The 15,254-nt window shown below is 40.8% G+C and overlaps 1 protein-coding gene across 1 annotated transcript in view; it reads left to right on the top strand.

Moving 5' to 3' along the window:
- The window catches only part of osbpl10a (oxysterol binding protein-like 10a), a 100,487-nt gene that overhangs the window by 35,985 nt on the left and 49,248 nt on the right, over positions 1 to 15,254 (top strand). The window contains exons 4-5 of the mRNA XM_076879305.1: positions 1,670 to 1,738; positions 8,743 to 8,940. Coding sequence (XP_076735420.1) covers positions 1,670 to 1,738; positions 8,743 to 8,940 — 267 coding nt within the window. The remainder of the gene's footprint in view (positions 1 to 1,669; positions 1,739 to 8,742; positions 8,941 to 15,254) is intronic.

The raw sequence follows: 15,254 nt of genomic DNA on the forward strand, positions 1-15,254 counted from the left end.
CACTGCGCATGGCATCTTCTTTCGGGTGATTTACAGAGGTTTGTTACATTTTCCGATTCTTCTCTGCACTCGCCCTATGAATGCTCATCACAGTGAGCATATCTGCAGTCGGAAGACTTTATTAAATGGCATCCAGATAAATGCCACATCTCTGCCGACAACAAGTACTGTTACGTTTCCAGATGAACTATGTGCCTCTGACTTTGTGAGCGACTCATTCTAAAAGGAAACAAATAATATGAAAAAGAAAGTGAACGAGACATACAGAAATGTGTTAATGTACGCAAGAAATAAAATGAAAACGGCAACAAAAGTGAGGCTGACACCCTTTGCCCAACTCATCTCATCTGTCTTGTGAAGCTTTGCCTGCTGATTAATCTGACAATATTTTTAGTCCTTCCTTTGATTTAGTGATTTAGGGAAATATCGTGTAGTAGAGCGCTCCTGCTGCTTTAATAAAGGATGCATGTGCAGCTAAGAGTCCCTGGCGTCACTGTCCTCTTCTTATCTCTGTATGCTCACTCCAGATGGATTACTGAGTTGGGTGCATTATAACTACCTTCATCAAAAACTGTATTTTTTTTTCCAAATATGGATTTCATGGAATAATGTTTGGGCCATTGCTTCTTTGGGGGTTTAGTGTGGTCGTCAAGGGATTAGTTCTATGTGTGTCGGTGTGTGTGTGCTGCCTGTATCTCTGTGGGGTGTATCCCCATTCGTCTGATCCAGTGGAGAATGAGGCTTGTTATAGAGCTCCTTGTGGAGCTCCACAGCCGGTGGTGACAGTGTGAAAATCAGCAGTGCATGAACAAGAGAAAAAATCCAAACTGTGTTATTTCTGCAAACTTTTGGTATTAAAGTTAGGTTTTTGCGTCAGATTGCAGTTACTCAGAATGTACTTCATCGTTTGTTTTTTGAGTAAAGTTTAGAGCTGATGCTATTAGCCACTTCATTATATGAACATCTGTACAAACTGTTAGTTTGGAGAAGCTTGTTTGAGGCTATCGCTATCTGGTACTGCAACGCTGGAATATGTAGAGTTCACAGCGTTTATCTTTTGAGTTATCTCTTTTGTGCCTCGTAAAATTGCAGCAGTAAGGTAACAACTTTTGCTCTGAGGGTGAGGTTTCTGATTTCTGGTTTGTTTTGGACTTTTTCCAAGTTTTACTCTTTGTTTTCCAAACAATTTGGGATCTTCCATGAAAGCTAAGGTCAAATGCAGTAATCTGCTAGATACCAAAGTATTCTGAGGTACTATCTTTGCGAATGATATCAACCCACCAGTGATACACATTGCCAAGGGGTTGCTAAGTGGACTTCTGGGCTAATTTATATTCTTGAACATAGATAAAGCCTACAGGATAAAAAGAGAAACAAACTTTTAGATTTAGATTCTAATCACCATAATATTTTACTTGTAATGCAAAGATTTTTGAGTGTAGTGATTTTCCTGGCATCTTTTTCACTTTAGCTTCATGAATAGAAAAGAAATACTTGTGTATGTATTCACTATGTTTGCATACTAAATCTGCAGAACTTTAAAGATGACTTTAAGATGAAATCTGTATTTTTATACATTTTTTTTCTACTGTTCTTCGCTCTTTGGAAGCAGCTGCTTTTTTCAAATAGGTTTTCTTCTTTTTTACTTAGTTTATGCTTTTTGTTTCAGGTGAGGAAGCTAAAGGGCTCAGATGAACACTTGAGTGTGGAAAGAGCAGGAGGAGGCCAGGAGCTGCTGGTGAGTAAATGACAGACAAATATTGCACGAACACACACACACACACACACACACACACACACACACACACACACACACACACACACACACACACACACACACAGGTTCACCTTCAAATGTTAAACCATGAGAGCGAAAACTTCTGTTGTTCCTTGAGCGTAGATATCAGTCCGCTGCATATAGCTCCTTACAAAATCCAGATTTTGTGCGTCTTTTTCAACAATTAAATAGTTTACAGCCTCATTATGTTGCCTGTTTGCCAACTTGCTTATTCAACATGTAGCTCTTCAACACATCAAACCGTTGCACAGCTGGAGCGGGGGGGATTCCAATTACTCTGCTCGGCCATAATGAGAAAAGCAATCAAAAGATGGGAGAAAATTGGATAAGTAAGGAAAAAATGGAAAGGCAATGCGCTCTATCAGTCTTTTCCCTTCTGGCCTGTGGAGCTGAGTAGCAGTTTTGTTCCCGTTCGGTGACTGCGGGGCATTTCCACGGCAGCAGCTGTTATTACTGTACGCAGTGCTGTGGTCTAATCCGTCCCTGAGCCTCGCTGTCTGCCTCACAGATCGTTATCGCAGCCACTCCGTTGATGAGGCAGCTGGCGGTGGAGGCGCAGCCACATCTCCGATAACTCACCTCTGTGACACAAAAAGTGTGTCGGGAAAGATTTATTACAAACAGAGGCGAATGATTTCGTGTCCTTGTGAGTTTTTATGGAAAAAGATGTTGATCCATTAAAGGTGCAGTCAAAAATGGCTTTTATTTTGAAGTAGAGCAAGAATATGCTTGTGTGCCATGCTTCTAATCAGTAGGAGGTAAGTGCAGATATCCTTTGGGCTCGACAAAACAGTGTGAATTAATGACAGTTTGTACGGCATGTTTGTGATGATATGCCACTTTATTGCCCAACGTGGTGCTGTGCGTTATGCGCAGATATTTCTGCCTTGATCTTGTCTGTCTGAAAGGTTGTTCTAGATTTCTTCAGTTGCAACTTTGGAAACCTAAGCTGTGGCTTCATGTCCATTTTAGCCCTCAGTCAGAGACTGGACACAGAACCCCTGAAATCAGTCTGTAGGGGAAAATTGTGTAATTTTGGAGCAGTGGGGAAGTGGTTGCTGGAGGTTGCTGATAGTCTCTAGTTGATATTAGTAACAAAAAATATATGCTGCAGCACTGAAAACCACCTTGAGATTGCTTTGGTTGTTAGCAGATTGCCATCATTTCCTGTAGTTTGCCTGTAAGACACCGACTTGTCAGCAAAAATAGCAATCCGTCAATTAATATTATTCTGATACATCGTTAGGGCCCACCTCCCACCTCCCATCCCCCTTTTCCTTTTGTGTGTGTGTGTGTGTGTGTGTGTGTGTGTGTGTGCATTTGTAAAGCTATACCTGTAATCTCCATAATACCAAAACCCCTGAAAAGCCAGCAAAGTGCACCATGATGAGAGCCAGAAACCAATATTGAACTAAGGTGCGTACACAAGCATAGAAGGCAGCCAGCAGTGTGGTAATTGTGCTATGAGAACAACTCTATCCCCATCAAAAACACCCCAATCTTCACAGTTCAAACATATAAGAAAAAGTGTTGATGAGGTGACAAGAACTTAAAAGTCCAGAAACCCCACAACCAATAGCAAAGACCAACAAGCTGAGAACACCAGCGTTCTGTGAGAGAACCATGCAGGAAAGTCTGAACACACGGTATAAGTCAACCAATACTGCAGAAGCCAAAAGGCAGAAAGCGATCCGAAGGCCAAGTGGGACAGCAGCTACCCCAACCCAGGGGCTGCCGCACAGCTCCAACAGTGCATGACGACCAATCCCACAAGGCGTCCACTCCAGGCTGACAGCTCCTGCACCCCTACCAGTCCTTGAAATGAGAGGCACCCACCACACCCTAAAGAGCCAGGCACAGGGACAAGGCAACGTGTCTGCAGGGAGGCCCCAGGGAATGCACCTCACAGGCCAACACAACGTGGGGAAGAGAAGGGAAGGGAGCCACAGAGCCAAGTCAGAAACCCAGTAGTACCCGGCAGCCCCCGCCCTCCTTCCGGTCCAACTGCTCCACATATCCAGTGCCACTCCCAGCCTGCCCGGAGCCAAGAGAAAACGCAGCAGAAAGGCATTTACTTTTAACTACATGTAAATTTATTCTGAGGCTGTCACAGCCATCACCTCTCTGCCCCTCGATGTCAGCATTATAAACGCATACAAGCAGTTCAGTGTGAAGTACATTCGCTCAGCAGGAAAATACATGTAATCTTCAACCCTAGCTAACCTTTATTATTGTCTGTATTTCTTATTTTAATGATAAAAATATTATTTTGTTTCCTGTTTTGTTTGATTAAACTGTACTTCGGTCGTTGCTGTGCTTTTTTTGGAAATCGAATTTCCCAGAGGAACCCACCAGAGGGATTAATAAAGTTCTATCTTATCTTATCTTATCTTATTTACACCCAGAGCCATCCCCGATATCCTCCGAAACTCACTATTCGACCACTGAGACATGTAAACCTTTTGCCACTGTTAAAAGATTAAACCTTCTATTTCGGTATGGCTTTGTAGAAAACTTGATGGTTATTATTTACGGAGGCATGTGCATTCACATTGCTCTATATTCCAAGCTAATAACATTTTAAAATGTGATATTTAATCAGTTTTCCTTCCATCATGCTTTAGTCTTGCGCTGTAACTAATAATCATCAGTCTTATGTGTGTCATCACCACCATTCATCAACTGGACTGATCGCAACAGAGTTTACTGCTAGAAAGCGTGTCCTTCATTTCCTATAAACACATTTACACATCTTTATCAATAAATGGATATCTATCCCAGTCACAAACACGCCTATGAGCATGAGGCCGGTAAAGAGAGACTGCATTGTTAGACATGATGAGGTCTAAAGGTTAAAAAAAATGAAGCATGCTAATGTTGTGCTACTTTGTTTGTGTGCTGTAAAAGGGAGTGATGAGGGGGCAGTAGAACTGAACCAAGTGATGTAACTAGGCTGTTTTTCCTTTGTGTGTGTGGGTTTTTTTGTTTTTTTTTTTTGGCCTGCAGAATTACTCAAAGATTTATGGACAGATCTCAACGGAAATTTAAACTTTGAACTTACAAAATTTTGTGGCGGGGCGCTTAACCATTTCATTTTGTGCCATATATAATACATAAAGATCATTTAAAAGTGAGGTTTTGCTGTTAAAATGTGTTTCCTGTTTTAACCTGCTTTGTTGATAATCTAGTGAAAGTGCAGAATAAATACATCATCTTTCTCTGTGCAGCCACGTTGTTTGCATCACATACAGCTTCCAGTCTAAGAAAGCCCCATGTTCAACAAAGCACTAACTCTTAAATGAATGAATAGACACTTATATCTCTTCGCCTGAGGATCTTCCCATCATTTCCCACAGGACAAGTTGACCTTGTTTATTGCAGTGCGGCCAAAATATCAGAGGTCGCATCTGTTGGAGTCAGCAAACAGGGTTCCCCTTTCCAGCCACAGCTGAGTCCTGCAGGTAGCCGGCTCCAGCATTCTGTTGTGATAGTCTAAATTCACGTGACATGGCTTCAGAGTTTCTCTGTAAAAGCCTTTGAAGTTATCAAGCTGATTAGCAGTCTGATAAATTGGCCAGTGACCTTATTATTTCTTTTGTTGTGAAGCTGGAAAGGTGCAAACACCCCTCCTGAGGGCACAAGAAGGCAACATATGCCCTGTGAGTTAGACTGATACAGCTGTTTCTGCTCGATTAAGCCTTTGAATAGACTTTGATCAATTCACACTTGAAAGTTTTTCATAGTGGACACCCACCTCGTCAAAGTAATGGGCCATATCTGTTAACAAGTCAGTCAGAAGTTTCTTCACTCCTACATACTCTCTGGTGTATAGTAAGTTATATTGTTGCAAATGAAAGCATTTAAGAACCACAGCAGTTAAAGAGTGTTGTTTTCCAGTGTGTAAAGGGCACCAACTCTCTGTTAGCTCAATGACTGCAATTTCATTTTAATTCAGTTTCACTTATATAAGGCCAAATTACAGCAGCCTTCACCTCATAGTGCTTTATTGTTGGGTAAAAACCCTAAAAAGGTGGAGAGAAAACTGTATGAGCAAGTATTTAACCACAGAGAGAACTAAAAACTCTGGTATTACCATCAGCACCAAATCTGTGTGCTGGGAGCTTCATGGCTTCGGTTTTGGTGGCCTAACAGCTGCAGGTGTAATGTGTCTGTGGCCCAGTACTTTTTTTTCCATTTTAGTGTCTCAGTATTGAGCTATTTTCAGACACTCTAACCAAGTTTATTGCTGAATAGCAAGTTGTTTGTAATAAGTGTCTTTCCCTGTGGTGCTGACTTTCCTGTCTACTCCTGATGCCTCGCAGAGGGCCAGGTTTGCCCACGCAAGTGTTGTTGTAAAGATAGGACTTCTGTACCGCAGGGTTAGACTAACAGGAAGTGTACCGAGGCCACCTTCTTTGAACGAGCCCTGTCCCCCAGTAAGACCTGTAAGACCTCTGCTTTTCTCTTTAAGTGAAGTTAGTAAAGTATAATCACATTAACTTTGCAATTGCCGAGTTATTTATTTATTTAACTTAACGATTTCAGCAGTTAATTTTAGATAGAAGTGAAATGGTAAGAGAGGAATGCACTTAACTAAAAGAGCTCTAATTATGTAAATACACGTCTGTCTTCCTTCCTTCCAGCTCTGGCCCTCCTTTTTCTTTACAGCTTTCTTATTTTTTCTGTTGCAGTTTATTAAAGTGCTTTGGGGCTCTGTGCCAGTTTTTGGAGTACAAAACCTCAGCGTGTCTATCTGTTCACACTCCCGAAACACTGTCTTTTCCTCATACTCCTAGCTCGTGGCTTAGCCGCGCACAATACAACAATGTACTCTCCCGTAAGCTGATTATCTTCTGTTAGAACTGCTTCACAAGTACCGACCTTCAGTACCTCCCTCTGCTTAGACTTTGGTGATGCATCTAATCAGAAGGAAAATATTCTTAACTTGTGAGCAGTTTTATTATCTGAAAAGAAGAGGGAGTGACCCCTGATTATTTGTGTGGTATGTAACAACGGCAGGTTCGTGATGGGTTTGATCCTCTCGGTTACTGCAGAGTGAGCAGCATCTCTGACCAAAAACGGGAAGGCCATTTGTTTCCCTCTCATTGTGTGGTGCTCTGGGGTGGAAGTTGTTTATTTGATCCATTTTATTTTCACCGCTGCTGTGACCAGACCTCTGTGGTCTTCTGGGGGATAAATCTGCGCTGGCTCTCTGCTGCAGTATACTAATGGAGAGCAGGGGCAGGAGAGAGAGATACTGGTCTGACATCGCTGCCTGTGTGAGCATGGAGGTCAGCGAAGTGAGGAGACAAGAGTCACAGAGGGGGAAGCAAAGGAGGCATCAAAATGAAAGATGTGATGTGACTTAAGCTTTGCCGCAGAGGGAAACAAAACAACAAAAAGGCTGATTCTATCTTTTGATAAAACTCAGCTGAGGCACCCACCGCCTATCAATTCACATGCTTGTATGAGAAAAAATGTTTTTAGGTAACAGTTTTACTGGGGAACAACAAGATGCATGACACATCACACTGTGTCAACATTTATTTAACACAAACTAATCCAAAATGCAATGACTCCATGATTCAGTTGTTGGCAGAGCCACCTTTAAGCTGTTTTGGATTTTATCAGTATCTCACATTGTTATGGACGAAAGTTCGTTGAGGTTTGCAGGCATCCGTCTATGCACAGCTCTCTTTAGGTCCCACCGCAGTTGATTGGATTAAGCACTTGACTTTGATTGATGTCCAAACCGCCATCATTTAATCTGGAAGTTTTCTGGCTTCCTCTTTGGACACATTTGTTTCATTTTCTTCAGTTGGACTCTCTCCTGCAGGGTTTTCCCTTGCAATTGATTTATTAACGTACACATGGTGGTTAGAACAGAACGGGAGGCTGGCACATATCCCATAAATCCAATGGTAAATTAGTGTTTTCACATATTGGTAAATAGGGGCTATGACCACTTTCAGGCCAGATTTACCTGCCAGACTGATGGCCTCATATTTGACTGTAAAATACTTTGGTATGTTTCCAAGTTTTCTCTTTGACCGCAAGGTGTTCAGGTCCTGTGGCTGCAAAACAGGCCCCAACCACTGCCTGACAGGTGGTATGCTGTGCTTGTTTTTTGCTGTGCAAATGTGAGCAAATATCTCCACTTTGGTCTCATCTGTCTTAAGGAGAGTCTTGGCTTTTTTGGCTTTGCTGTCATGCTCATTTTAGAGAGAAAACGGTTGCTGTTTTTCCAAATAGTTCTGCCATGAACGTTTAACATACTGCGGCCTGTAGAGTCTCATCAGTTAGTTAAGTGCAGTTGATTAGCAGCGCCCGGCTGCTACTTACTCTCTTAGTTCCTAAGAAAGCAGTAAGGGTGTACTTCACACACTGCTCCTGCTACTATATTTTACAAATAAATAATATGCTTTAATACGTCATGTGTTATTGTTCATATGAGCTTGTATTTACCTAACTTCAAGACCAGTTTAGGACCAGTTCATTTTTCTTCCATTATGTCCTGATATGTAATATCTTAAATTGAAAGAGGTTGTACTTTTTTTGCCACATGACTGTAGCACAAATCATTGTACGATTGTGTGTCACTGGATGAAAGTGGCGTGTAGTGCTCAGTAAGATTAGTACGGTTTAAGTAACAGTTCATTTACCAGGACTTACCCAGTGAGTTTAAAGGTTTTAAGGCGTTGGTTGTGATGAGTTGGAAGTGACGGATCCGTGTCACTAGGTGACATCATAATAAAACGCACAACATTAACACTAGCATGAAGCTCATGAACATAAAACTACTCTCCATTTATGTGTAATAGTGAATACATCTTACTAAACCCTTATTTATTTATTTTTTAATCATTATGTATAGATTTTTTATTTTCCTTTACTTTTTCCTTTACATCATCATGTTCCTGTCATCTTTAAATCCCATCTTCCAGGGCTCCTCTTCCTCTGGTCGGACCCGTAGTTTCTCCCTCCTTCCCCACCTAACACCAACTTCATCCCCGGGATCTCCGAGGCACCTGGGTCACCCCGCCACACCCAGCAACATCGTCACGATCACTCACCACAAATCTCCAGCTGCAGCTCGACGAGCCAAGAGTCAATACCCAGGCCGGCTGCTGGAGGTCAAAGAGGTGGGTGGAGAAGTCGTAGCAGTAACAACACGCCTTTTGACTTATGAGTGGGCATATGTTTTCACCTTTTAGATTTATTGAATGCAGTTTCCTTCTTCAGTACACTTTCTTTCTGAATTTTTCCCTTAAAAGAAACTGGCTTTAATTATATGTTACAAGAACTAAGTTAAAGAATAGTTTTATTTTTCCAGAAAATGTTATTTATTAATTGATAAATTACATAAAGAAACAAGAACCCAACAAGAGCTTAACCTATCATGGCGTGTTTGTGTCAGTTTCTGTCTGACACAAGTGAATCGCGGGAAGGAAACCTCCTCTTCCTCCTCTTCCACTGTAATCTCGGCAGTTCTTTTCTCTGTTTTTACTGGAGACGGTCACTCCTTAACATCTCTTTTTCATTATAAAGATTATTCAGCTGTGTCTGTCCACTGCTTGAGGGTATCCAGCACAGTTTTGTACTAATTTTCTGTAATGGCTTTTTTATTAATGCCAGCAGTGAGCAGTGTTTTCCAAAGACAGGATTTGGTATTTGGTATTCCACCTAAGGAAATACTTTCTATAGTCTGACTCATAAGAGGCTGTTTTCAAAGGCTTTTACAGATTGGTTATCTAGTAATTATATTTAATTTTAGTATTTTTGTGTCCATTAGCAGAAATGTTTTACTTTGAAAAACTAAAGCCCCTCTGCGGTGTAACGCTCTGTTGAAGTAGCAGAAGTCTGTCATTCGGATGTGGGTCACTTTAACATTAATGCTCGTCACAGCTTCATTCAAGCTTAACAACAACAGAGCGCCATGGCGCACACGAGACGGGACAGTACAGCAAGTGATGTATAATGCATCACATCGCAGTAGACAAACACGAGTGTTCAGAGATTTCTTTTTTCCTTCATTTTATTGCTGTTAAGGGGATTTTTTTTATTTTATTTTATTTTTTAGAAAACCTGATAATTTCTTAGCTTTTTTGTGAGCTGAGTAAATCAGACAACAGGGAATCTTGTGAGTGTCTGACATTTTACTGATTTTCAAGCACATAGATTTAGCAATTTAATATTTAGAAATTGTGTAATTGCAAATAAATCAAATCAAATCACTTTTATTGTCACATCACATGTGCAGGTACACTGGTACAGTACATGCGAGTGAAATTCTTGTGTGCGAGCTTCACAAGCAACAGAGGTGTGCAAAAAAAAAATACAATAACATAAAACAAGCAAAATATAAGAATGGCTAAATCTGAGAGTAATAAATATATGTACAATATATATTACAGTAAAGGCAGAAATATCAAACATTTATTTCTTACAGCTTCTTCCATGTAAATAGTTATAGATTTAATTTCTTTTACCCACAGTATCTTGCATAACTGTGCAGCTGATTGAAATTATGCTTCGTGAATAGTTGAGCATATATACTGCAGGGATTTGTGTTCTCCTGCAGTAGAGACTGAGAGAAGTAGATGGGTAGCATTCCTCTGGTTAGAAACAACAGCATGGACACAGATACAAAGCACTGTATATAAAGGCTATAAGGCTATAGCTACGTTGAAGCTAACAGATAATTCAGCCGCTTGTTTTGTTTTCTCATCAATTGTTATTGCGACTTTTATAAGAAGGAGCCAGAGTGTTCATTGTGAGCTGGACATTGAAAAGAGCACGCTGTCTACTTTGACATATGAAAAGCTGATGCGATTTATATCAAAGTGAAGAAATACGTGTTTAAAAGTGGCGTAAAGACATGCAGCAGGGTGGATGATGAGGAAATTATGGTTCAGCGGTGGTAACGTATTAGCAGTGCGTGGGCAGGTTTGGACTCCCCGTCTACCTGCAGTGAGTGTGTGCTGTCAGATGAGGGTATTGTAAAAATATGTGGTATTACTGATCTGTGGGCTACTCTTTCTTGGTGCTGATGCTTGGTTGCTGGTCTAGCAGCCAGTTGCAGAGAAGAGTGAAGTAATAATATTTGACTGATGCACAGAATCATCCATGTTGAGCATCAAGGTGTTGGGATTTGAGAATTGCACAGGAATCCTTTCCAGTGGTCAAAAACCCCTCATCACAGGCAAATACCTCCCCAAATGGGCATTTAAATTAAGCATGTTTTATATAATATCATTTTATATTTGTCACCCTTTATACTGTGAAGCCTCAAATATAATTTACAATATAATTGTCCCACAAATAATCATTTTTCCGGCATGCATACAACATATGAACTAGGGTCCTGGCTTCCTCCTCGCATTTCCAACAGGTGCCATCGTCAGCAAGCTTCAACCTGACTAGCTTACTGGGAGTCCAGTAATTTCTGTGAAGCAACTTGTATTGGATAAGCTGAGATTGGGCTTCACATGAGCAAACATACCACGATGAAACCAGCTTCTTCCAACTATCCCCTAAAATCTGAATTCCCCCCCTGAGCCTGGAATTCTGATTAACTGGAAAGTTTTCCAGTTTTTAATTAATACAGACTAGTTGTTGGTTGTCTTTTCTCCTTATTTCACCCAAACTTCACCGAAAGTCCATTGCAAGGCCTGGGTTTGAGTCCAATTCAGGCCATTTCCTATGTGTTATCCCCCCCTCTCTTGACTTTTTTCTCATCTACTTTCCTATCCTGTCAAAATAAAGGCAAAAAAATAAATCTTTTTTTTTTTTTTTTTAAAGCTGTGCTATATTTTCTGTGACCTTTGTCTTCAGAGATTGTAAAAGTCTCAGGTGAGACACTGGTGCAGTGAGTTCAGCAGATATTTCTGGCATCTTGGCAGGCCTGACACTGACTGCAGTGTGCTCACACTTTACTGTAAGTTCAGCATGGTTGGCATTTTTTATTGCATATATATCAATACTGATTAACGTGGCTGGTGACAGAAGCAGTTTGTGCAATCATCAATTTGCAAAAAAAAAAAAAAGCTAGAGAAAAGACTAAACTGTAAACCGTTGATATTCCACGCAGTGTTGCCCGGTTCATCCCTGAAAGTGTGTACTGTACTAATGCTACGTTTAAACAGTTTTATGATTTCTGTGAGTTAAAACTTGGAAGCACAGCGTAAGTTAATTAAAAAAAATCTCCTCACTTGACATTTCCGGTAACTTTTGCTGTAGTTTGAAGTTCAAATCCTCATTAATTCTCCCCGCCTCATTCACCAGTCCTGTCAGTTCTAGTTACCACTTTGTCCCCATGTGCTACATCTCTGTACTCTCAGAACGGTCGTTCACTCTTTACCGCTTATCTTTCCAGAGAAGATTTTTTTTTTCCCCTCCTTTTCTCCCATCACTTCTTAATAGGCTTGTCTGCAGCTGATTTAAATTGATTAATTGCACAACATTAGGCTTGAAGTGAAGTTGGTAAAGCAAAACTAATAGACACAATGAAGACATGATTGTATGCTTGGCTGGTGAACTATACAGCCTTTTGCTGCTGCAGTTTTGCTTTCACCCCTTTTTTTGTTTAGAGACAAAATGTTCTTTTCGGATTATTGCCAAGCAGCTGTGCATCTGGTCGCTAAATTATGGAGAGATGATGACAGGAGGAAATATGGACAAAGAGAGACAAGAGGCTTTCTAAAATACTTCTGCCCATGTAAACTGTTGGTACTGAGAATGGAAACAGAGGCTGACAGGTATGAAGTCATGCCGGCCATGTCAGAAAATGTTTGTTTATCTTTATAAGAGACTTTGTGATATGTTTTTGTCTTTTAATTATGCAAACCTAAATTAAGACCTCAAAAATTATTGAATATTTTAATTTTCACTCTTTTTTTTGTTGCGTGTTTCATTCCCTAATTGTGGTGCAAGCAATTGTATGTGAAAGTGTGTAGAGACAAACCGACTGAGCATTACATGAGTGCAGTTCCCATTAAGTAGTCTGTGTAATCAGCCATGCAATGCATTTGGTTTGCACCATAGAGCACCATAGAGCTAATCCAGGGGAGCATATGCAAGTCGGGGAATCTGATATGGCACAGCGCCTTTGGAAATTTGTTAAAACAAACCATAAATGGGTTTTTTCAGCCTGAAAATTGGGGCAAATTATGTCTGTCCATCCATTTTTCAATCGACTTTGTGGGCGCACTGGAGTCTGTCTCAGCTGTAGTACTGTGACAACCTGGCCAGGCCACCAGTCTGTTGATTGGCTTTTGGCATTGTTTCTCACCTCACATCTTTTCAGAAATACAAATTTCCTTTCTCCATGAACTGGAATCTGCTGATATCCAGCATATTTATTCATTAAAAACACACGCGCAGTGTCGCAAAACTGTCAGCGACATGCTAGCATAGTGTGGAAGCCCTTCATGAATCAATTTGCAAGTAAAACGCAGCAGAACTGCCACAGAAGCGTGCACAACAATAAACCTCGGAACCAGCTACAAGCTTGCAGCCTCGGTATGAGCAAAGGATCAAATCAGGTACAGGAAAATTATGGAGATGAGTGAAAAAGTGAAAAGGATGGATGACCTGTTATCTGGAGAAGTTCTAAGCCTACTGGGAATTGATGCATTGGAAGTATCTGATATGTTTTTGTTGTATGACGTATGTTGTTCATTCAGTTCATTTTCAGTTCATTTTTTGCACGTCTTTACAGAAGCAGAGCACTTATTTTGTTTTATTTTGATGTCAGAAGATCCTTCAAGTTACTGCATTTGGGGAAAATTGTGAAGTTTGTTTTATTGTGAAAAGACAATTTTGCTTTAAAGTACATTTTTATTTGTGTATGCTGTCAGTAATTGGTCAAGAAAATTAAAATCTGCAAAAATGTGAAAGATCTGAAAAGCGGGGACCTTCAGATGTTTGCTATTTTTAACTTTAAATCATTATTTCAGCCATGAGTCGGGCTAACTGTGTTGCTCAGCTGAAGGTTACAGGGATAAGAAGACAATCTTTGACCTGTGGATTTCTGAGCTTTGTACCAGAATGACAAAGACAGTTCATTTACTGTCTTCTTTGAGCTGGGACAAAGGAGCTTTATGTGACGCCTACCAAAGAGGAGATGTTTTGTTTTGTTTTTTTGCCTAATAACTTGTCGTGTAATTGACATTTCACTGGAGCATCTGTTAACCTTGAGTCACTGTGCCGCCCAACACTAAACGGTGTATTAAAGCCTGCCGTTTAACTCAACAGTTTCTCCTGCATGCGAGTCTGAAGGCACTCTTTGGAGGAGCATCAATGTTTCATGTGGAGATCTTTCTTTTAAGCCTTACTTGCTCGCTGAAGACCTGGCTGACTTCGACTTGTTAAATTCCCCATTCAAGATGCGCCACGCTGTGCGTCTGTCTCCCCATGCTAAGAATATCACGCCTAAAGGATTCACTCTGTGACAGAAAAAGAAGCTAGTGATCAGTATGAGTGCAGGATCATTTCTCACCTCTCAGGAGCAGAGTGTCTCTCCTCAGAATGAACCAGGGACAGTTTGAGTAAATAACAAGCAGATGGTGTGATCATTAAGCAAAACAAACATTCCTCTGGTGCCCGCCTTTCCTCCACAGACAGAAAACAAGGCCCTCTGTGATGCATGATTCATCCTCTGTAAGGCTTCACATTCTTTTGGTCCGGAAGAATTAGGTTGCTTCTTTCTGTGACCTGATTCATATCTACCATTATTTAGCTCCTCTCCATCTCTCTTCATGTCTTCTCTTCCACTTCTCCTCCTGCCTTCCCTTCTTCCTCTTGTCATTTGTTGTTTTCCAGCCTTTATTCGTAACAGGCCAGTACACTGGAGCTGATAGTACAGGAGTCTGCTTGTGCTGTGATTTATACACAACTACACACTGTAGAGGCCAGAAAGCTGCTGCATGCTGATTACATAGTGGATTTATGATCAAACAGCAGCATCTGGGATGTTTTGTTGTACATCCAATTTATTTTCTGGTTACTACAGCTGATAATATTCATAAACACCACTCTTTTGCTTCCTGTAAGGCTCTCTATCACAGCTTTTTCCAATGTGAATCACGCTTGGATTGGTCCTTTACCTGGAACTAGTTTGAAGTGGGAGACCTTACCAGGGGCAAATTGCCCCTGACCTTGTAGATGCAATGTTCACTAAGGCACACAAACCCTTTCTCACAAGCTATCCAAACCTTCCTGGACCCTTTGTTGAATCATGAATTAATTGTGAGCACATTTTGCGGAAGATGAGTTCAGTTTCACAGGCCTGATAATAAATCACTTAAATAAAACCTGTGTTACAAAGTGAAGTAGGCTAAATAATCTCACAAAGCCTGAGAACAGCTGAGAAATCATTGACATCTTTTAGCTTGAAAATTGTTATAAAGCCATTTCTTTGGGACTCCAGTGAACCACGGGAAGAGCCGTCATCCAC

The sequence above is a fragment of the Maylandia zebra genome, linkage group LG22 (assembly GCF_041146795.1).
Source record: "Maylandia zebra isolate NMK-2024a linkage group LG22, Mzebra_GT3a, whole genome shotgun sequence".
In the NCBI taxonomy this organism is placed as follows: Eukaryota; Metazoa; Chordata; class Actinopteri; order Cichliformes; family Cichlidae; genus Maylandia; species Maylandia zebra.